The following is a 25,103-nucleotide window of genomic DNA, read 5'->3' as shown; positions in this document are numbered from 1 at the left end:
TGCCATCCACTTCTTTGCACTGGAGGTTAGCTTTAAATATTTGGATTGCTTACAAACAACTAGTTCTGTATATAGGGTTGTGTTTTCATTATTGGCCTCCAGGGGTCAGAGTGAGCAGTAAAGACAATGTGTTACTAAGTCGATAAGGTTGGCTTTGTGAAGCGAGGTCATTTGACAGTACAGTAATGCAAGGTATATAACTGTGTTAAAGTGATATTTTATTTCAAGTTATCTCTCTTTTGTATGTAATATTGTGTACTGGCAAACCAAAAGATTAGACGTAAGAAAAGAAGCTTAACAGATCTATTCACAATTTATTAGCCATAGGCCTACTCTCTCTGCTTCAAAGCTGTGTTTTTGCCATGAAAAGTAGCAGTTTTAGTCAACATTTACCGAAAATGTAATCAAAACAAATCTGATCACAACACAAACATCTGTTCAAATTTCTTTCAATTCTGAAAAATTTCTCATTATTCAAAAAGTGCCCATTCATTCCACAAAAATATTGCAAGTGGGTTTTTTTTTTTAATGTCTGTATTTCCTCTATGAATTCTGCACAATTAATCTTTAAGCCCACCGTGTGCCTTTTGTACCAATTAGCATAGCGTTGTGCACACCGTCCAAAGTTCCTGACACAGAAAGGGTTAAGGCCTTTGAGACTGATCAACCTGTATGGGAAAAAGGCTCTGTCATTGCTAGGAGAGGCATAAGGGAAACAAAAGTTGCTATGGTGTAAACAACGTTTTGCCAAGAAAAACTTGGGGGGGGGGGGAAGAGTTTATGGGAGTATAGAATGTCAGGCCACTGATAGACGGGCAAAATCAATATCAACCTAATTTCATCCTTTGGGTATTTTTTTGGTCATTGTTTCTTTCTTCTTTTTTTGATAGTGTTTGCAGTAACTGTTGCCTCAAAGGAACCTGGCCTGACCTTGCTCTGATTTCTTAAGGCGAGGGAGTGGAGATTCCAAGGTGAAAGCTTGGGCTTTTTGTTCTCAGAATAAAGCGGGCGATCGACCAGGCACGTTGCCTGTGTCCGCGTCGTGGCTCAAGTTCCGTACCGTCTTTTTTTTTTCCTTGAAGAGTCATTAGTGTGCCCCAAGACTGCACACGGTGTAATGAACGATAAATACTGAAGAGTGTGTATGGTTAGAGGAAAGAGTATACGATGATTTATTTATTTGTTTGCAGAGCGAGGCTCTGAATTTACAGGTGAGCTGTTGTACTGTTAGCGGTACGCAACACCTCGTTAAAGGTTGCATCGTAAAGGCACTCTGCGTTTTTGTACATGAAGAGTAGATACTTGTTGAAATTGTGTCATATTTCTAATGAAGTGGATTTTTACGCCCCTGGCGTCATCTGCATTGATGAAATTTTTGCCACTGCTTACCTTGTTATCTAAGAATGCAGAAGTGGATCTCTCTGTTGTAGCTTGTACAGAGGCAGTTTATAATGCCTCTTCAGTCAAACTCCATCTTCCTTCATGGTTGTATAAAGAAATTTAAGTGTCATCACTTTCTTCCAGTTTGTATGACAGCATGTAATTAATGCAAGATATGTCAATATTCCTGTTTATTTTTTGGCATGTTTGTTTTCTTGTTCATTTGCTTGTCGGTGGCATGCAGAAATGACTATGGACACTTTGATACCTGCTCTGAAATCATGCATTCTGTTTAATTGCATGCAGAAAATATCTGATGCATGTTTTCTTGTACTCTTTACCCTTTCTCTTTTAGGACTGTGCTGCTTGTTTCTTACACTTCTCTTTCCCTTTCTCTCTCTCGTCATTTTTTTTTCAATACATCTGTCTCTTTTTTTTTTTGTCTGCTTCTTTATACCATTTTTCAGTTCTGCAACATTTGTTTTAATGTATTTATTTTTGTTTTCATGTTGTTTTTCAGTCAGAAGGTCGTACCTGTCTTATTGCATTTATCGGGCCTTTGCCCTCTGACGCACATATTCTCAGTAACCATTTTGTCATGGACACTATCTATTAGGAATAAGCCATAAAAAATCAGTGATGTAGGTCAGTTGGTTATTAAAAGGAAGGGGCAAATTGAAAACCATGCTAAGACTTATTTCATGTGGAAAGCACAATGCAAGTGAAGGGCAGTGAAGCATTCTCCCGCTCCACCCAACCCCAATCCTCATCCCGCCTTTCCATCTCGGTCTTTGGAAACCGGTTCTCAGGGAGAAAGCTGGTGCGCCATCTGTCCACGCACAATAAAAGCTGACGTAAAGTGAATGACACTCACGGTGCGTGGCCACGCTTCTCGGGAGAATTCGATAAACTGTGGATGGGGAATTTTCGGAGGAAGCGTGTGTCGGGGGGGAAAGGAAGGAGACATTATAATACCAAATCAAGGCAGAGCTCTGACGTGTGCGGAAACAAAAGAATGAGCATTCATCGCAAAGCTAGGTCCAAAGGATAACCTTTTTTCTTTCCTTTTTTTTTTGGGGGGGGGAGCATCTTCTCCTTCTTACTCATGTTCATTCCTCCTTGCATCACATTGCATCAATTGAAACTGTTTGGATGTGGTTTCAGCCTTCCATCCCTTGTACAATTTTACCTGATCATCACAACATTGGTGTTGTATTGAGAAGCAACAGATGCAGTGCCGTTGCACTTTTAATCAAGCAGAATTCAATCAGTTCTCCTGTTATAATTGCTCAACATGTCAGAACCCTGATGGTGGTGATGGGGGGGGGGGGGGGGGGTGGGGGGTGTAGGGAACTTGAATGAGCTCGCTCTTGTCGAAAACAACTTTGAAAATAGCATGGCAACATCCAAATTGCGCACGATACTGGTGTGAGAAAAGGTATTGCCAAAGCTGTTGAAGTTGCAAAATTGCCACTCAGGCACTCCGAATCCACTGCATCGCCATGGCAACCAACCATTCAGAATGATTGCATTGTCCAACAGTGACGCATGTGCTCGGCCTCTCTTAGCTCAGAAGGAGCGCAAACCAATGTTTCAATTGGGGAAATTGATTTTCATTGAAAGCGCCACATCGGGGGGGGGGGGGGGAAGAATTGTTTAGTTCCAACCTCTTGTCATTCCGCCCACCAAGCATCTTACAAACCACAGGTCTCGTAATTGTTCTCTGAGGAGGCAGATTTGTTAAATAGAGCAAGGGATTGGGGGAATGAAATCACCATCTTTCGGGGGAGATTATTCAATTGACTTTGAGTAGCTGATATGTGTTACATACACGGGTAGTTCATACATGTGCATTTCTCATAAAATCCTGAGGAACACAGCCTTATTTGCTACAGATGCAGTCATTACAATCGTATTTGCATGATTCTGCATACAAACTTAATAGCCTCATTTGCTGTTGACATTCCACAGCTAGCAAATCAACAAATCACACACATTGTGCAGTATGGGTAGTAGTTCTGGCCATTGCTATTGTGTGAACACTTTGACCAAGTATGACAGTGCATTTTTTTTTCTTTTTCTTTTTTGGTCCTTGTTCATTTAAGACACTGCACACCACGCCCATTGCTGAGAGTGTGCTTTAAAATCTTTCAATAAATGGATACAGATTTATTTTGATCTGAAAGATTCATTCTGATATGAAAGATTCATTTTGATCTGAAAGATTCATTCTGATTTGAAAGATTTGTTACTGAAAAAACAGAATCTCAAATAGTCAGAGTCACATGTTAACGCCGCATCGTGTTATGAATGAATACGTGACTAGATATGCAAGGCACAATTCATCATGCAATAGCTATAGTTCTGTCAGTCTGTTTGTCTCGCTCTTTCTGACAAGTTTCTCTTTTTCCTCTCTTTCTTCTGATGATTCTTTTGTATTGAAGACAACAAAGAATATATTTACTAACAGTGTTTGTGCATGTAAGCTTGTGCTTATGCCACTAACAAGTTTTTGTGATTGCCGTTCATGATTTATATTTCATCTCATTTATTGCATTTTCTGTTACCCATTGTTTGTGACAAGTCACCACATAAACCTGATTCTTACAATATCCGAATATATATATACATATACTAACAATGTATGTATGTGACTGTGTGTGCTAATTATGGTAACAAGTTCTTGTGATTGCCAATCATAATTTATATTTCATTTGATTGAATTTTGTGTTTCTTTTGTTTTGTGACAGGTCACCACATAAACCTGATGAAGTCACTTGTGTAAAATCTTGAAAGAAATATGCCAAAATAGTGACTTAGGTTAGAAAAATATTTGTTACATATTTTGATAAGTATTTGGGTTTTATTGTGAAATTGTCACAACCTCCTGTAACAGGATAAAAGTGTTGAATTATTTTGAAAATAGGTATATTTCCCTTTTTTAGGAAATATGTAACTGATGTTTGAAATAAACTCTTGTGGATTTAACTATCTAGTCATATGCATGTCTGACAACTTGTCAATTTCTAAATGAATTTTGTCAAAGTTGTGCTGATTTGCTTGCTTGCTTACATTTTGCCACATCTCTGTGGCAGGTTTTCATAAATGATGTGATGGTAATCTGGAACAGATTACTGGTAAACATCTTTTGAAAATGAAGAGTCTTGACAATGTGGAAAATCTCAGTTGGAAATTGGAAAACTCAATTGGAAAACTCAAATTAGAAATTGATGTTCACTGACTTTGTTAGGCTCTCATGGTGGCCTGTCACATTTTCATTTGATTAACATAGACTGCATGTGCACTGCATACATTTCTTTTTATTTATCTTTCTTCCATTTTTTGTGTACACAGTGTATGTAACCCTTTATGCTGTGAATGTATTATTCTTATTCGCATCATACCAGACAGTTCCAAAAGCAATTGATTATTCTATGAATGCAAGCAACATGTTTCCATTTTAAAGCATGCAGCATTAATTGTACATATGGTACTTACTGTGTTTAACTAAAAGCAGAACTGGATAGGCTGTTTCACCATCACATGTAAAAGTATCTTGTGCATCTCATTGTAACAGTTCACTAGTCAAACACTTGAAAACATAACATTTGAGCTTAAAAATGAAAACTATTCCAAATCTTGTTTTGTTTTGTTTTGTTTTATTTTGTTGTATTGTTTGTTTTTATCTTATTGAAGGGACTTTCAGTGGAATATCTTTGGTGATAAATTGAGTTGAGACAGGGGTTGAGAGAAATGTACAGAATGTTTGTTTAAATGCAATTTGTTAGCTACTACCCCTTCCATATCTACTATAGATATATTTTGATTTATATTTGAAATTTGAAAGGAACTGGACATTTCAACACTGTTGGATTATTCAAAGCACTACAGTGTAATGTGTATGCTCAAACTAAAAAGTTCCAAATATTTAAACAAAATTGTGAATTTTAGGCAGGATGTAATTCAAATATCATATTTTGTTTTTACTTTCAAAGCAGATGCCATTTTTTCCTTTTATGTAACATTGGATGAGTTTACCAGGGCCTTATAACTGTTACATTGATACAGTTCTTTTTTTTTATAGTATGTCACTATGGTTGTTGCAACACTGCCATGCTATGATAAAGTGGGAATGCTGAACTTATGAGATATATGTGATGACTACCAACACTTTTCCTAGGCCAACATGGCAATTGACCCCACGGCCCTCAGGCCAGGAGCAGCCCCTCCCGCTGCGAGACCGGCGTCAGCGTCCGTTGGATTTGACCAGCCCGCCAACTTCAAGACGCTGGACAACCCAACAAAGGTAAGAGAAGGAGGAGGAGGAGGAGGAGGATGTGGTTTGGAGGTGTTATAGTCCAGTTGATTGTGTACTAAGCTTTCAGTGAGAAGGACTAGGGTTCAACCCCTGCCATCATACACTGTACTTGTTGTACCGTTGCAACATCAGGTGACTACTAGTTCCATTATTGTTTTTTCCTGGGGGTACTGGTCTCATTTCAGGCACTGTTTTAACAATGGTTTGTTTTAAAAGTCACACTTTGATCTGAACCTTACGTTATGATTTTTTTTTTTCTTGGCAATTCTCGTAATGATTAGAAAAACACAAAGTGTAAAATCAACAACTCAAGAAAATGCCCGATCATCTGCTCTTCACGAAGATACCCACAATTACAATAATGTAGCAGGTTAATGAGTGTTTGGCAAATTTTGTCAAAAGGGAATCTTATGCAGCACACTAGCATTTTATCAGGATATCAATGTAAAACTTTGATGTTAGATCAGTGTTCATCAGGAAGACAGTAACTGCACATGTAGGTTATAGTGTAAGAAAATCAGAGACAAAAAATGTATTGCTGTCTGGTTTTCATCCTGCGCATATTATGGATGTGTGCAGAGATAGTGGAAGTGAATTCTGAACTCATTTGAAATAGTGCCCTCGGAAGGGAGACTGGTAAAAAAGGAGGGAGGAGGAGGAGGGGGAAGCGTATTACCACTTTAACATGAGAGGAGAGATTACCCTGATGTCATGGTGTGATTGCAAATAGGTTGGGGATTTTTTTTCTTCTTCTTCTGCGAAGATGGTACAATGTCCAGAGAGCAGTGTAATTTCATGCTAGGTCAATGAGGCACTACAATAGCAAGGAGAACAGCCCCGCTTCGGGGGGGGGGGGGGGGGGATTACATCCGATAACCATGTCCCTATCACATTCTGACTGAAAGTACAGTGTAGTACCATGCCATGTCTGCATCACAGTAGGATTGCAGTATTATTATATATGAGCAGCATGTGATATCCACATTTCCACCGTGTCTTAAATGTATTTTTTGTTTCTGTGAACTACAATTCTTTGACACTGTCATATATGCATGTTGCACAATGTTAGTGTTTACTCTTAGATAAGTCTTATATTTTCCAGTCTGGTTTTTTTTTTTTTTTTTTTTTTCTGCTACAATAACATCTAATTTGCCAGGAGCCACTTCCGGGCAAAATTGCGAGACTGCCATTCATGAAGACTTGCTTTCTTCTCATGCAATGTAAACATGCCGAAGCAAACACATTATTTAGTAATGCTCTCTTGCTAGTAGTTCATCAAAGAAATAAGAGGATTAAACAGAGTCAATACCTTTGGCGAGGGCTGCAGTGATGTGTTGTTTCATAATGCTGTTCTAACAAAACACATTGTATGATACCCCTCCCCTCCCCCCCCCCCCCCACCCGTAATGTGTTAGATGTGCTTTTTAATCTAGTGTGATTATGTGACTTGAAAGAAGGGATTATGCACTTTAACTTTCTTCAGAACATTTCTGCTGTTGGGGAATCAGAGGCATAAGAGTTCCTATTTGTTAGTGCAGTGCTGCTATGCACTGGACAATTAATCTGCCTGGTAGGGGTTTCAATCCGCAAAGGGCATTGGTCACCACCACATTTCAGCAAATGAGTCACTGACATTGTGCTGATATACTGTATATGCCATTTTCATGAGAACGCTAATTTCCACAAAAGTTTGTCGTGCAAGTCAGGACTTTCCAGCAATTTTGCAAGCGGTTTAATTCATCATGATCGGGGAGTATAGCAATGAAAGGAGAAATGTGTGCGTGCACATTATGTTCCTGTCAGAATCAGAGTTGATGTTTTTAAATAATGCGTGTTTAAATTTGTCAATAGACCCCAGCTCACAAAATTTGGGGAAAATAAAAACCTTGCAGAATATACGGTGTATACAGTGCGCAGTCTAGACCTGTGTTTGACATTTGTGATTTCACTGTGTTAGTTGCATACGTGCTGACTACAAAATCTGGGTGCTTTTTCTCATCAGTATACAATTGTAGAATGCTTCATGCCAAGACTCCTTCATTGGAGCCAAATGTATGTGGCTTTAGTCCTACTCGCAAATGCCAAATAAAACTGCTTGGCTCTAATAGGAAAACACACCCTCCCCCTCATCACACATATACATGTGCACACACAAATATAGGAGAAATATGGCTAAACTCCCCAAACAAGTATTTGATGTTGTATGTTGTTCAACTTTTGTGTAAAAATGTGTGGGGTTTGTTTTTTTTTTGTGTGTGTGTGTGTGTGTGGAAGGGGGGTTTGGAATCAGCTCTAAGCCCATGCAAATACTTTGGGGGGGGGAAGGAAGGGAACATTGTCAGTATAACTACTGACAAAAATACAGTTAAGAAATTGAGCTGGGAAAAAAAACAGCTGATTTTCTCAAATGCTTGAAAAAGCAGGCAGTGCCAAAGGAAGTCTGGAGTCCGTTAGGTTGGCAGAAATAATAAAAGCCCGATAGGTGAAATCATGTGATCAGAGTGTGATCAGAGTGTGAGATAATTACCCAAGCCAGACAAATTGGCAACGTGGAGGATCATCCACACCGCCTCCTTGTCCTCGCGTCACTACAAACAATAGACGCACTCCACCACCAATGTAGTCAAACAACCTTGCCAACTTCTTAGGGGGTAGTGCAATTAATTTGCGACTGTGCCAAGAGGAATCGGCCAGTCCTTTGAATGGGTTGATTGATTTGGCGCGCTATCTCGCCGGAATAGGTCGCGCAACGCCGCGTACCTGGAGATGTTACTCGATAGCACCCCGTGCATGTTCGAACAATAGACGCCGGGTTGCATCGTGGCTACAACATGGACCAAAGCAGATCAGAGATGATATTATTCTGTGAACTCCCACTTTGAAAGAAAAATCACATGGCTGCAAAATGTCACAAGTGAAGAGTGGTTTGCAATCCTTCATGCAAAAGACTTTTGTTCACTCTTTTTCTTGGCTCGTTTAGAGCGATGCGTAACAACTGCAATGAATGTGATAGATTTTATTTTTCCCATCTCAGAGATACTGATATTTCCAATTGATCTATTTTCATCATTTATATTGTAAGAGGCTTATTGAAAACAGGATATGTTTTTTCTTGGAAAATTGCTGCTTTTTAATCTCACATTGAAATTTTTACCACAAAGAATGCAGTTGAGTTACATACGTAGGAGCAGCTAGAGCATTAAAAACTTGTAGGCAAAATCAGATTAGAAATTAAAAAGATGTGACATTTTAATATGTTAGTATGTCTTTATAAATTCAGCACCCAGTGGTCAGGGCAGTGTGGTGTGTAATTCCTCTCATAACTTACCACTGCACATTGTTGTTGTAATTTCATTCCTTTCATTCACGATGATTTACTCTGGGAATAATTCTCCTTTGTGCACCAGCATATGAACATAGGTACCATTGTACATTGGATGTGTTTGTTTGTTTTTTATTTAGGGTTTGGTTTTTTTTTTTTGTTCAGAGAGCAACATGATGATATGCCTATGGGGAAAGAAAGAAGAGACATGCGGTTGACATTTAAACCATTTGATTCTCTGCTAGCATGAGATATGAGAGGCAATGTCACACTAGGGACTTCTATTCATCACACTCACCTATAAAAAAACATGCAAGGGGTGACAGAGTTGTGATTGCTTGCAGTTGGGCAATGTGTTTGCAATGTTAACCTTGTTTTGTCGGCAAAACAAATGTTAGAATTTGTTGTCTGTGCTTGCATCATTTAGTGTGTGTTTTTCAAAGGGGATTTTGTTCACTTGATACCTCCTTTCAGACGAGGGCAAGAGTATCAGCCAAACGGAGACCTCCGTCCAGAAAGAGCCTCCAGGCGGCCGCCGCTGCCGCATCAGGCTCCAACCCTTCCTTCTGGAGCGACTCCACGGGAGAAGATGACGGTTTCCGCACCTTTACGCAGAACCTCGCGTCGGACCAGCCAGACGTCGGCGCCTCTTCCGCTTCTGCGAAACCAGAGGAACCGCGAACTCGGGAGCCGGTGCCTGCCGCAAAACCCAAGAAGCCGGTGCCCCCACCAGAGGACATATTCGGCGATGATTTGTACACGAACACGAGCGGCGATGCGCAGCAGTCGTCCACGCTGAAGGTCACCTCGAGCAAGGAGGAGCGACCGTTCTCGATAGAAGGTGAGAGCGATTTGTTTGCGCCTAAACCGTCGTCGGGAGACAAGAAGCAACAGAGGAGAACTCTCGACCTCGATGATGACCTCTTTGCGGGTACGCAAAAGGTACGTCTAGATGCTTCCATGGACGATATCTTTGCCACGCCACCAGTGCCAGAAAAGAGCAGCAAGCCGAGCACCAACAAAAAAGAGACACCGTATGAGGATATCTTTGCCTCCGACACCAAGAACAAGCGGTCAACATTGACTGATCTGGCAGTGGATGAGGATCTCTTTGGAGACTCAAAGCCAAAAGGTGGGCAGAAACCTCTTGTAGGCACCATTTTCCCTTTAAAGGCACATAGACCCGATGGTTTAGTCGAATGTGTGTGCGGGTGGATGGCGCAAGTTTCCTACAGACACAGGTCTATGCTATCGACTCCTCTTTAGCGCTTATGCTTAGACCCATTTCCACCAGTCCGCATTCGACTAATTGACTGGGTCTACATGCCTTTTTGTTTTTTCATGCAGTGTATAACTAGCATCATTCTTATTTGCTAGTAAGTTGAAAATTCACACTTTCTTTGCCACTTCATATTTTCTCTGGTCCCCCAATCGCGAATTTAACCACTCGCGAAAATGTGTGACAGCGGCAATTCGCGAAAATTTATATACGCGAAAATTATAACGTATACAGTATGTGTCATCCTTTGCTGATGCTACTCGTATGATCCTGTCAGTGTTCAGTACAAATGATATATCTCATTTGTGGATTTAAAATCACAGTTTGAGAAGGGGATTTTATGTTGGGTAAGGAGCTCATTCCAGCCATTACTTTTCAGAGCACGAATATAGATAAACACTAAGTATTTGTGATAAATGATATGTGAAAACTCCTCGTTACTTCAAACAGTTTCACAGCAAAAATAAAGCTCTATTTCCTCTTCCAACAGGAACCAGTAGTGCAGTGTCCATCGATGAAGACCTCTTCGGTACTCCTCCTCCACCTGCGCCAGCGGCAACCGCTTCCAAGCCCAAGAAGAAGAAGGTGGCAAAGAAGACGGCTGTCTTGGAGGTATGCAAACTGATCATTTGTGCGTCCTTGCCATTGCAGGGGTATCAGTGTTTGTTTTGTTGTTTGCAGTTGTAGTTGTAGTTGTAGTTATAGTTGTACTTGTACTTGTACTTGTACTTGTACTTGTACTTGTACTTGTACTTGTACTTGTACTTGTACTTGTACTTGTATTTGTACTTGTACTTGTACTTGTACTTGTACTTGTACTTGTACTTGTACTTGTACTTGTACTTGTACTTGTACTTGTACTTGTACTTGTACTTGTACTTGTACTTGTACTTGTACTTGTACTTGTACTTGTACTTGTAGTTGTTGTAGTATTTGGTTAATTCATGTGATAATATCAAAATGATATTTCACAAAGAAACAAATACACCAAAACAAAAAGAAGAAGATCGAGATTAAAAATGGCAACTCATAATTCCACTACTTGTGCTGCTTGATTTCATATATTCCTCCCATGTTAAAAAATGCTTTATAGGAATTTGCATAGAGAAACAGAGTTATGTAAGGACCTGCAATGTTGGCAATGCTATTAAATGCAGATCATCATGATGGGGGGGGGGGGGGAGGAGGGGTATGACATGGTGGCAATGATAGTGATGATGATGATGATGATTTTTTGATGGTGGTGATGATGATGATGATGGTAATGGTGGTGGTGAAGGTAATGATGGTGATGATGAAGATGATGATTGATGATAATGGTGGTGGTGGTGGTGGTGGTGGTGGTTATGGCAATGGTGATGATTATGATAATGATTAGCTGCTAATGGCCTTTGTTTGTAATCATGATAAGTGCCACAATCAATGACAATTAAAATGATGACTGAAAATTGCTCATGACAAGAGACAAGCCACTCTGGGTGATGTTGTACATTAGGCAGTATGACTGCTACATACTGTTGTTATGGCTCAATGATAATCAGTTGATGGCAAATTTTTATGCCAATGCTTACGATGCCTGGTGATCAAAAGCTGATGTTTATGAATGTGACATTCAAGAGATCATACTAGCAGAAGAAGATTACATTGAAATGGCTGTTGGATTGTGTTGAAGCTTTAGATGATAGTTTATAATGATAAGGGGCTTGAAATAAGACAGCATTCTCCATTTCACCTGTTGATTGATTGATGATGATGATGATGATGATGTTGATGATGATGATAATGATGGAGCTGATGATAATGATGATTTGATACTGTCATGCTACATTCAAAGATGATTTTTCAACTTGACAAGATGAGCACACATGTTTGTTGTCAGACAGAGTCTAGAAAAAGAGATCTAAACACATGAGTTTTGTTACCCCCTGTGTAATGCAGCACAAGATTTGCATTTTGAAATTTGCCATACCACATCTTTTGTTTCCATGGTAGCACTTTAAATAGGATTTAATGTGGCTATGAATGATTGCCCCACACATCATTTGTACACACACTAGCTCAATCCAGTGTTTGCATGAAGTTAAGCTACAGCTCCCATGCCGCCTGCCATTCTTGAGAGGTAGCATGCATCAGTTGCTCCATTCATTTATCATGGCTAAATAGTCTACGAGCAGAAAAATTGCTCTCCTACCTCCTGTTGTTGTCTCCTGCATAATAATTGCTTTTCATGTGTGAGAATAAAGAAAATAATTGAGTGAAGATAAGTGAAAATACAGAACAATGTTTCTTGCACCTTTAGCTTCTGGGTCAAAATAGCCATTTCCTTAAAGTATTTGAATATGTGCAAATATATTATAGAGCATCTACAAGTACTTTGAGACCTGAAAAATTTTGTGGCATGAAACTTTCATGAATTGAAGCCAACAGCTTTTTTTTTCAGCATGAGACATAGAGACGTTCACAAATTGTCAGTGGCATTCAGGGCATTGTGTGAACCAAAAAAAAAAAAATAATAAAATGTGTGTATTTTACTTCCAAAAATCTTGGTTCCTCACGAAATTCACGAAAGTTTAATTCACACTAAAATTTCTGGTTTTACATTATTCTACACTTAAAAGTCTTAACCACACTTGAAACCATACATATTTCCTCTTGTTGATCGATTGATTTGGTCTGATCAGAATACCGTTACCCTTTCTGTGCCAGGGACTTTGGACAGTGTATGCAATGCTGTAGGGTTTTCTGTGCCAATTAGAACTCGAAGCCCACAAAGGGTTAAATCGCTCTAGTTTGTTGATAAAAAACACAAGATCTTTGTAAAATGCCAGCAAAGTATTGTATGTATACGCCATTTATTTAACGAGTCTTTCTTTTTTGTGTGCATGAATTGGAACTTCCCAACGATTTCATGAGTGGTTCAATTTGTAGTTGTGGAGTACAGTACTGAAAGGAGAGATATACAAATTGTACATGTAGCTGTGCATGTCACATTCATGTCGGGATCGGAGTCAATATTTTCACTTGTTTTTGAATCTGCAAATAGAACACAACATGAAATTCACAAAAATAAAATGCTCACAAGATACATTGTATTTAGCACATACACAGTAGGCTTTTTGCCCAGAATGGTACGTTGTCATGCAGTGAACAGGCTTATCACTTGCAAATGCTATGTACAATATATGTATCCTGACATGATTGTGGTTTCTTGGAATGATGATGATGATGATGATGATGATGATGATCCACAGCATTTGTATGGCGCCATATATCTGTCACAGAAACATTCAAAGGCGCAGACTCCTCCAAAACAGTTAGCAATTAAATGTCTGGTGAAAAATGTGAGTCTTGAGTGAGGCTTTGAAGTGATCCAGTTTGTCAATTTCACGGAGGAAAGATGGGAGGGAGTTCCATAGGCGAGGAGCAATAGAGGAAAACGCCCGGTCTCCGTATCCCTTGAGATGTGTGATGGGCACCTGGAGAGTGAGGCCAGATGAACGAAGGCCAGGGCGAGGCTGCCGTCGCTCAATTAGGGAAGACAGGTATCCTGGGGCCAGACCATGAATGGCCTTAAAAGTGAGAAGTAAGATCTTGAAATCAATTATGTTCTTGATGGGAAGCCAATGCAGCTCAGCCAAGACAGGGGTAATGTGATCGTACTTCCTCAGCCCGGTGAGCAAGCGTGCTGCTGCATTCTGTACTGCTTGAAGTCTGTTCAAGGTTGCAGATGGAAGGCCAGCTAGGAGACTGTTGCAAAAATCCAATCTTGATGTTATGAGTGAATGAATGATGCTTTCTGCTGCTATCCTTGTAAGCAGAGGTCTAATAGCTGCAATGCTACGAAGCTGGAAGTAAGCAGTCTGGCATACCTGCGAAACATGCCTATCCATCCTCATAGACTGGTCAAAGTAGATCCCAAGGTTACGGACGTTATCTGCAGGAGAGACAGACACATCACCGACCTGAAAATCCATGGAGACGATCTTGTTTCTCATTTGTGGAGAAGAAATGATGAGGCATTCAGTCTTGTCGTCATTGAGTTTCATGAAGTTCTTCACCATCCAATGTCGGATATCTAACAGGCATTCAGTCATCCTCGTAGCTGCTGCTGTTTCTTCAGCTGCCACTCTTGGATCGAATGTCACATAAAGTTGAGTGTCATCTGCATAGAAGTGGGGTTCTAAACCCTGCTGACGTGCTATGTTCCCAAGGGGGGAAGTGTATAGTGTAAAGAGTAATGGTCCCAGGACTGAACCTTGTGGGATGCCACAGGTCAGGAAGGCCTCCTCTGACAGAGTTCCATTGATGTTCACAGACTGTCTTCGGCAATGGAGATAAGATCTGAACCATTGAAGGGCAGTGGCGCCAACTTTGAAATCCTGCTGCAGCCTGTGAATGAGGACTTTGTGATCAATTGTGTCAAATGCAGCTGACAAATCCAAGAGAAGTACCATGGCTGCTTTCTTGTTATCAACTGCTCGCAAGATGTCATCAGCTATTATCAGAAGGGCTGTCTCTACGCTGTGGTGTCTCTTATAAGCAGACTGCATCGGCTCATAGAGTTTGCAGACCTGGAGATGTGACATTAGTCTTTTGGCAACTACTTTCTCGAGGACTTTGGCAAGGAATGGCAAGTTAGATATAGGTCGGTAGCTGCTCATCTTATCCGGATCTAAGGGTGTCTTCTTAAGTACAGGAGTGACATGGGCGAGCTTCAGCTCGTCTGGAAACATTCCTTCCTGTAACGAAGCATTGATTATCCTGGAGATAAGAACGGCCATTAGTTCATAACTCTCTTTCACAATTGAGGTTGGGATTGGATCCAGGGAGCATGACTTGGCAGGAGAGCTGCGGATAACACTCTGTATTTCTGCCGGAGTTGTGGGCGCGAGTGTAGTAAGATGTTCATCACTTGAGGTTGTATCACTGTCTGACTCTGGCTCTACAGTAAGAGACATGTTCGACTGTAGATTGCATCTTATAGACTCAATCTTACCAATAAAGTACCTTGCCTTGAGAATTTAGAGGCTACACGACCAGGAGAGGAATGATGCCCTAGTGCCACAGCTGATTCTGTCTTTCTGTACAGAAGCTTGTTGATGATGGCATAGAGTGCTTTTTGGTCAGATCCACAATCAACTGTTATTTTATTGTAGTAGGCAGCTTTGGCACACATGAACAACTGCTTGACTCGATTTCTCTGCTCTTTGAAGAGTTGTTTATCAGATGGGGCACGAGTTTGCCTCCATCGGCGTTCAAGCTGTCGCCGCGTGCGTTTTGCAGTAGCGATAACCTCACTGTACCAGGGGACAGCCAGCTGTTCCACTACTACACATGTCTTTTCAGGAGCATGTTTGTCCAATGGGGTTTATTTTTGATGAAATGCTGTCAAACCTCCAGTACCTAGTGAGTCATTGGAGAAGTCAATTTCCCAGGCTGTAATCAATGGGCTTGTCAATTGGTTTGCCAGGGAGAGGGAATGCTCTTTACTGAATTGGAAAAATCTTGGTTCAAAAACATCATTCCACATCCTGAACATTAATCTTGCTGCAGTTAGCTTACTAATTATGATGGTGTGCTGATTGCTTCGAGTAGCTTTCACAGCAAGTGATTGAATACCTCTATAATTATCATAAATCGTTCTCGCGCACATTGATGCGTGGCAATTTCTTCCACTGAGCATTATTTTGTCGAATGAGAAATTTGTTGGATGTGGACTTCCCAGGAAATCAGTGGTGCATATGCCTATGGTTAATTTCATACTCAGGTTTGCTGTTACCAGTAGTCCTCTTTATTTGTTAATATGTACTCTCCCGCTTCCAAATTCTTAAGTACATGTGTTTGAGGCAGAAAGGATGGAAGATTTTGATTGTCATTTTGGCATCTGAGCATATTTTAGATATTTTAGCAAACAATAACACAGGCATGTTCATTTGTTAGGAGAGAGCTCAATTTATGAAAATCTTATTCAAGAAAGCAGCACAGCAGTGGATGTTTAGAGCAGTCACCTCCAGATTGATGTATGGGTACTCAGTGGCTAATCAACCAGATTCTGATGTGCCAATCTCAGAGTGTCAACTGTGCTTTACAATGATGAGTTTAAGCTGTGCAACCTACATTTTGCCGGGAATGTATTAATGTCGCATGGACTCATGTGAGTGTGTGTGTCTTAGTGAGTGTACATACTCTAAGAGCAGGAATTTTTGCCTGTGTGAAATTTTTCATGAATTTCACAAGGAGCCAAGATTCACAAAATTAAAATGCACACAAAGTTTCTTGTTTACACAATACGCATTGAGTGGTGGCTCTAATTGGCAAAAATTTCGTGCCACAAATATTTCTGGTTTTACAGTACATGCAGGTTTGTGTAAGTTGCTTGGAAATAGCTCCTCTCATTCCCTGCTTTCCCTTCCCCTTCCCCTTTTCTCCATCAAAGTAAAATGCCACTCAACAGTTAAAGTGACTTCTATGAGTGGAAAAAATTCTAATAAGCAGAAACTCTGAAGTTTCACTGAAATAGAACATACCAGGAGAAAGAAGCAGATTTTGAAAGTTTCAGTCAGTTTAAACATGGAGTGCCTATCCACCGCTTCAAAAAAAAAAATGCTGTTGAAATAATATTCGAATAGACTTCTTACGCCACCTTCCTTTTGGTCTTTTTACTCACAGCTTTTTCTCTGTGAGGAGACCGATAATAAATAGAAAAGCACTCATATGCAGTTATATCAATCAGATTCAGTTCAGGCACGCTTTCATTTGATAAAGGAGGACAATTTTGTTTCTAATTATGCTGGGGTGCTTGTTTTAATAATTTGCTTAGGAAAGAAGGATGGTTTGCTCAAGAGGACAATGGCTGCACTGCTACAGCTTTTATTTTTAAGCCTGCAGGGCGTTCGCACCAACTGGGGATGTCTGCTTTTACGTCGCGCTCTCTTCCGCCACGTGTCGCGCTGCGTGTGACGCGAGCAAAAATACACCATGTAACATGGATGGCCCGCTTTTGAAAGATTTTCACGGAAAGAATTTATGCAGAAGTAGTGACAAGTGTATTCACCCCTCATTAACAATACCTTGCTATTTTAAGAGTCCTTTCTCCCCTTTGCAGTGCATTTTTCCCCCTCAGTCTCTCCAGTAGTTTTCCTTCTTGCCTTCACACAATCTCTGTCTCTTTTACTCTTTCTGAAATTCAACATTTTGATGATAACTTGATGCCTTTGCTCTCTTCTTCCTTATTTTTGCTTCCCATGAACAGGATGACGACGACCTCTTCGCGGAGAAACCCAAGAAGACAAAGGCGAAGCCGGCCAAGGCCACGGACGATGACCTCTTCGCAGACACCACCGACATCTTCGCCGATATCCCGGCTTCCAAGCCCAAGAAGAAGAAGAAGGCGGGCACGGAAGATTCGATTTTCAAGGACGTGCAAGGAGGTGAGATATTTTAATGAATACAAAATCAATTTTTTTTTTCTGACTGTGACTACAAGGTTTCTTTACATTTCAATTCATTCAGGGACTTTGTTGCTTAAAAAAATGTTCTAGATTGATAAGATTTCTCTGCCAGAGACGACCAACTGAAGATGCGATACTTTGTCTCATTCTGTGATAGAGAGCCAGAGGCCAAGTTTAGTGATATCGTAGAATATGATATATGATGTATGTGTGTGTGGGTGTGTGTGTATGTGTGTATTGTGTATATATGTGAAACTATGTGAAATACATATGTGAATACATCAATAGAGAGAGGAGTACATCTGGATATGCCAGAAATGTGTAAAAAGCAGATGAATGTTTGATTTGTGTGCTTATTTTGTTTTTGGTCTGTGGTTGGAGAGATCGTCAAACCTCTGGGAGCATCATAGCTTTCAAATGTTGGGTATATCCCCAGCAGCTTAAGGCTTTCTTTTTCACTGGAGTGTGCACAGTTTGCATTACACTTTAATTTGCTTGGCAGAAGCGTGGTATATTTTCCACTGATCTTGCCAATATTTCTTTATTTTCTTTGTTACCTGGAATCCATTGTTTCCCCACCCCCCCCCCCCAAAAAAAAATAATAATAATGATAATGATAATAGTAATAATAATACTAAAATAAATAAATAAATAAATAAATAAATAAATACACAAATGAATAAGGAAATGAATCCACAATGTATTGCAGCTGTCTGGATTGATAGAGCAAATTGGATCATCTTTGAATTTTATCTCGTTTGAGGTCATAAAACATCATTTTAAAGAAAGTGACACGAAGAATACAAAGCTATCTGCCTGAGTCCATGATGGTTGACGAAATATATATATATATGTATATATATATATATTATATATATTTATGTATATATGTATGTAACATTGTATGAACAGAAGTGATGTTTTCCCATTTAACTAGCAATAACTCTTAGATAAAAACCAACTACGTAGTAGTGAGAGCATATCCTTATATCAGAAATTGGATGCAAGGGTAAAGTGGGAGCGCGAGAAGAGCAGGGACAATGAAAGAAGTAGAAACCAAATGCCACAAAGGCCAAGGGAATCTTCACCAGTTCTTGTTGGAAATAGAGTGCCAGGGGATGACACAAAGAAATTAGCCAGCGAAAAACATTTTTGCTGTGGCGTCACTGATGTAAAGAAGCACATGAGTCGAAAGCATGCTTGTCGCAGAAAACATTGGCTGTAAATCTGTGTTACATCCTTGATGGAAAGTGGGGGCATTATGCACACCTCTGCAAATATTTGCCAAAATTCACTCAGTGGCCTCTAAAAATCCTTGACATTTTGGAATTACACATTGAGAGATTTTTTTATGCTCATGTTTTTTAATGCAACATAATCATGGCGTGACCCATTTTTGTTAATAAGCAGTTTGAATGTGAAATCTAGGCCTGTGTGTCATAAAACTTGCCATAATTGCAATGTCCAGGTTGGCAGACAGGCAATGCAATCAACTGTGAGCAGTTTAGCTGTTGCCGCAGAAACTCGAAAATGTTTTTATGAAAGGAGGCCAAAACATATGAAGGGAAAACTGATTGGAGTAGAAAGAAACAAGAAAACAATTTTTTAAGTGGAAAATATCTGTTTTGTCAGAATGAACTGGATGATGCATCTTTTTCTTCTTCTTCTTCTTCTTTTTTTTCCTTCTTTTTTTTTTCACCTGCGAGTAGCTTTGTCTCATATAATACAAACGTACCGGTAATGAATATTGATGGTGTGTACCTTGGTAGCACTATATAGAAGCTGAAGATTGTAGAATTCCTAATGCTGGTCATATTTTGTCACAAAGTAGCATGTGTTAAAGCTTCAATAGCACATTTCTCACTTGTATTCCCCATCCCTTGCAAACAAGTGGTGTTGCCTTAACTGTGTAGTGTTTGGAAGTGTTCAAAGGATGGAGCAGATGTTTGAACTATTTTGCACCAGTTTATACAAACATTTTAATGTATTTATGAAAAGTGATCACAGAGTAGGGGATTAGTGCAAAGGACCACACATATTTTCACACACCTGCAGCTCACACACACAGTGAGAATGGTCGTAAGCTTAGCTGTGTTCAGTCTGATCGTATAGTGTGCAGTGTCGAGTTGTGGAACTGGTCGTATGACCCGGCTCGCCTCTCCAGTCGTGCGACCAGTCTGATCGTGTAGTGTACAGTGGGCTTCATTATCCAGTTAGGATCATGTACGTTCATTTAAAGTGTCCCTAAACTAAGCTCGTATCCTTTTAAAAATGTTTTTATTCTGCGATATTTCATGATATTTTTCCTGGAAAACACAATTTGTCGCAAAAAGAATCGGGAGGACATTGACATTCCCTAAAGTTTGTATAGGGAGTTAATGCCCTCTGGTTCTTTGCCACCAAAATGAACAGACGTTCACTGGCAAGCATGATAAGAGAGAGAAAAAAAAAATCAGCATTTTTATTGAGTTGCACGGGGTCACATGGTACCTATCCAACAAATGCGTACGCCCAATGCACACAGCACCCAATGCAGTCCAAATTTCAGTCCATTGATAGGCGAGTATTGATTCCTTGGCGATGCCTAAAATAGGTTGAATACCATTTTCTGGTGCTTTGCAAGGGAAAGAAAAGTCGTGGAGGAAAAGAGGGGAAACTTCTCGGAATTTATTTCCTGTTTGCCGCGTGGACCAAAATGACGATATGAGAATGATTTGAATATGTTTAAATAGCACTTGTTGTCTCTGGAAATACTAAATTGCAGCAGATGCAACCACTCATAAACAGGGGCGGGGGGTATTGAAATGTAATGTGTTTGCAAACTGTTTGATGTCAACTTAACACCACCCCTTCATTTATGTCTTGCCTGAAAACCGAGAATGCAAGTATGCTAGATAGCGGGTTTCAGTCCTTATTTGCTCTGACGGCGAGGACTGTATTTATTTGAATATATCATTGATTTTGAATTGAACAGTCATTGTTGTTGCCTCATGAATAACTTGAGTCATGCATGTACGCACAGTTTACTTCCCTATCTGATTGTACAATGGTTATTGCTCTGGTACATGTTCCAACACTTTTCAAATGTTGTGTATTTTTGTTTGGTCTTTGCTCTTTGAAACATCCAAAAATGTTTATTGAAAGTGATTGACAAATTGCCTCTTCATCGACGTAATTACACACTGATTATTCAATGTTTTCTGTAATAGCAGTAGGAAAAATCACAGGCATAGGCCTACATACTTAAGTGGGATGTGTGCCCCTGATTTTTATTATCTCTTTAACGATCAGTGTGCATTTATATTAGTGAAAAGCTGTTTCTCAATCAGTGGAAATAAGTAGAAAAAAAGGAAACCAACTTGATGCAAGAATCAATAATTTTAACCAAAAATTTGCTTTGAAATTATTTTGAGTGAGGATGCGGCTACATTTTATCCCAGCAAACCAGAAACCGTTAACTGTTTACTGATTTTTTTTTTCAATTATTTTGGAGGATATTTTGTTGTGGTTCATTATTTTATTTTGGGGTTCCTTGTATTTGGTTTTGCTCAATTATCATTGGATTTTTATCATTGTCATGACAAACAAAGAAAGCTCTTCACCTTGTTGTCATCTCATTTTTGGTTATTTCTTTTTTCTTCCTTCTTTTCCCTAATCAACCGTCTAAGTTTTTTTGTTTTTTTTTTTTTGTTTTGTTTTTGTTTTTTTTTTGGGGGGGGTTATCTTTGGAGAGCCAGACATTTAATTTCCACATAGTAACATAGCATATTCAGTGCTGCATATGTGTGGTACACTTTCATTATCCTTTTCCAGTAAGGAAGGCATTCCCAAGAACCAGGTTAATTGATTAATATGTTATATCTACTCTTCTTTTTTTTTAGAAATTTACATCTGTCTTTGGACTTGCTCATTTCCAGCTGTTTTACACCAACATGTATCGATGTCAAATAACACTGCAAAATTGATGCAAATTCATGGAAAATAGAATTAGCTTTGCTTTGTCACCAGCTCCGTTCTGTGCTCTGAAAGAAAAAGTGTGAAGGAAAAATGCTCCAGGGTGATATCTGAGAATTCAGTCGACAACAATAACACAAAGATATGAATGGGTCGAAGAAAATTGAACATATTGCCTGAAGCTTAACCAGGAGAACACCGAGCCACTTATGCCAGGCATTGCAATTTGTTTTAGCGCTGGAAAAAAACAGAAAGCATTCTCAAAGCTTCGTGTAAATCTGTCCATCTAGAATGGCGTGCACAGACAATGGTCTTACATGTTGTCAACGCAAAAGCCGCTAAAAGATGATGTGGTACACTGTAATAGCACGGTCGCTAAACTCTGCATCTTGCAGTGCTTCGGTCCTGAAGCGAAAGCTCCCCTAAAAGTATTGATTCAGTGGACCCAACGTTCTAGAAGCAATGAGCTTTGAGACTTACAAATATCATGAAAATAGACAAAATAGATGAGACATGATTTTCCCCACGCGCCATTAATTATTTATTGTTGTTTTTTTTCTCTCGTCTCAGAAATCATACATAGCCATGCTGAAGGTATTTCTGTAGGCATGTGTTGCTGTTTCTTAGAGCAAAACTAGATAAACAAAGTCTTCTTCAGCCTGGAGGGCCCCTTTAATGCATGGTTTGCATAGTGAGGGTGTAAATGACTTGAGAACGTTCAGAATCTGTTTCCGTGTTGTTTTCTTTATGTGTCTCCACTTCTAAATGATTAGGATATAAGGAGTTTAGTGCTGTAAGTGTTGCGAGTGAAATCAAACATTATGGTGCAAAACAAAGTGATCAAGGTTTTGCTCCATGTTACCATTTGAATTTTTTTTGTGTGTGTTGTGCATTTTTCTTTTGTAAATATAAAGAGCAAAATGTGTAGTGATAAAGTAATGCAGACATTGACATTGGAAGGAATGATAAGCTTCTAGCAAGTGGAATTTTACTAAGACCGCGGCCTCGAAACAAATAGAAACAAAAGGGAAAATGTATATTTGTCAGTCTGTAAGAGTATGTGCTTTGTTGTGTGTGTTGGTGTGATGGGTTGTATGGGTGTTGGTGTGTGTATGTGTACGCGCGTGTGTGTGTGGTACATGTTGGCGTTGTGTGGGGATGTGTGTGTGCATGTGTGTAAGTTTTCTCGCAAATGGCTTCGTTTGTTTGGTTCTTTTTTTCTTTAGAGAAGTAGTGAAATATGCCCCGTTTTGTGTTTTAAGCAAATTATCTACTAGTATTATGTTCCCGTTTTACGAGCTTTTTGCGAGAATATGTGTTAAAAAAAACAAAAAGCGGATTTTGTTTCCTTGGTTAAAAGAGTTGTAATGTAAGTTTGACATTAGTTTGCACAATGTTGGTGTAACTGCATTTTGTCCTTGTAATGTAAGATTGACGTTACTGTGTACAATGTTTGTGTATAATGCAGTTTGTTTTGGTATGATGTTTTGTTTTGTTTTTGTGAACGTTTCTGTTCTATGATATCAAATTGAACAAAATTCAAATAAAGAATTATCCACAAAAAAAAAAGTGTGAAACTTGTTGCCCAGAAATAATGGACTCAGTTGCATTTTGTGTCTCAGCTGTTTTTGAAATTCTTCAATCACAAAATCTAATTTGTTGCATCTGATCGCTGAGATTCAAAGTACTGAATGACACAGTTCTGTCTTTTTTTTTTTCATTCTGATGGCAGATGATTGCTAAACTTTTATCTGCTTTGTCAGTCATGCCAGTTTCAAGACTTATTCAGACAAAAGACATTGGAAAAAAAAAAAAAACTTCGAGGAGATTTTCCGAAGCTCAATGTTCCTTCAAGGCAGTGCATATATTGAGCATGAGCATTATCTGGTTTTAAAGGTACGGACTTCAATCAATCAGTTCATTGTATCTATTCTTTTTTCTTTGCCATCCACACCCCCCCCCCTCCTTTCCAGATGACATTTTTGCTGAACCCGTCGCCAGCAAGCCCAAGAAGACCAAAGCCAAGAAGAAAGCGGCGAAGGAGACAACCGACATCTTCAGCACCGACGCCCCAAACATCTTCGACGATCCACTGAACGCCATAAACAATTGATAGATGTCAACAACATCTCCTCCTCTCTAACCACAATGCCTGCAGACTGAACATACAATACATCTCATTCCCTAATTGTGTCTTTTGATCCTTATCCATTCTGAATTTCAATATGTTATCATGATTTTAAGAAAAAACACAAGAAATGTCATTGTTACATGCAGAATATAACCATGGCAAATGGAGATTAAGATGTGTTGCACAAAAAAGTGAAATGAAATACAAAAAAGATTCTCATGTGCTAATTCAAAATATATTTGTGCTACATAGTGATATGTTGCAATTAGGTAGTGTATATGTCTTATGCGTCGCCTTTGGCTTGAGGGTACCGACACAGGTACATGCTTTATTCTGTTTACCCTTCCAAAGATGGAAAGCTTGTGATAATAGATTATTTCCTCTTTACTGTTTTTGTAAGTTTCTCTATTGTAGAGTCTAGTGTACATTTGTAAATCAAAGAGTGAATGTACAAAGGACAAGATTTATGCTGGTTTTTATTCTAGATTCATACAAGGAAAAGTTTGATGCTTTGAGATACGATATTTTGAAATATAAACATGTACATAGACAAATTGTCTCTTTCAAGAAAGGGAATGTTGTACAGATGTATGCAAGAAATTTACCCCAAACTGCAATATCTTCTTTGATTCCATTGTGTAAAAATTACCATTCAAAAAAACTGCTATCTTGTATATATATATATAGCACAAGGAATCAGGACAACTCGCATAGATCCAGGGTGTTTTTTGAAATTGCATTTAGTAGCAGTTTTCGATATAATGCTCCTTCCTTTGTGCAGGTAATTCTGAGTTTGGTCTGAGAATTATTGTTCCACATGGAGATAAAATGTGGTGGTTTTGATATTTTCTAATTGTAAGCGTCTATCTTGTCTCACAGCCTGATGTCCACTCACATTGTAAATGAAGTGTAGGTGATATCTAGTTGTGTATTTTTTATGCTTCTTTTCTTTTTCAATCAACATTCATATTTTCTCTTTATCCTCCTCTTCATCTTTTCCTTTCTTTGTTAGTCATTATCTTTTGAGCTTCTACATCTCTCCCTTACCCCCCCCCCCCCCCCCCCCCCCCCCTCTCTCTCTATCAATGTATGTGCATTCATAACCGTGCGACAGCAGAATACCTTTTGTATCCATTTGATAGCAATTTCCTCCCTGAGCATATTCATTAAATGCAAGTGATTTTTGCATGTCAGTCGTGTTATAATTGCCACATTGAATTAGATATCAAGGCACATTTGCATACATGTGTATATGTTGTGACAGAAAG

General features: G+C 39.3%; 1 protein-coding gene across 1 annotated transcript in view; it reads left to right on the top strand.

Moving 5' to 3' along the window:
• Nucleotides 1-24,550, top strand: part of LOC139710359 (uncharacterized) — a 163,504-nt gene extending 138,954 nt beyond the window's left edge. The window contains exons 27-31 of the mRNA XM_071622282.1: nucleotides 5,561-5,686; nucleotides 9,495-10,152; nucleotides 10,790-10,911; nucleotides 17,552-17,729; nucleotides 23,678-24,550. Coding sequence (XP_071478383.1) covers nucleotides 5,561-5,686; nucleotides 9,495-10,152; nucleotides 10,790-10,911; nucleotides 17,552-17,729; nucleotides 23,678-23,817 — 1,224 coding nt within the window. The 3' untranslated portion in view covers nucleotides 23,818-24,550. The remainder of the gene's footprint in view (nucleotides 1-5,560; nucleotides 5,687-9,494; nucleotides 10,153-10,789; nucleotides 10,912-17,551; nucleotides 17,730-23,677) is intronic.
• Nucleotides 24,551-25,103: the final 553 nt, after the last annotated feature.

This window comes from Diadema antillarum, unplaced genomic scaffold, assembly GCF_040938485.1.
Source record: "Diadema antillarum isolate AM-2024a unplaced genomic scaffold, OU_Dant_1.0 seq00001523_RagTag, whole genome shotgun sequence".
NCBI lineage: Eukaryota > Metazoa > Echinodermata > Echinoidea > Diadematoida > Diadematidae > Diadema > Diadema antillarum.
This window is presented reverse-complemented; position numbering and strand designations above follow the sequence as displayed.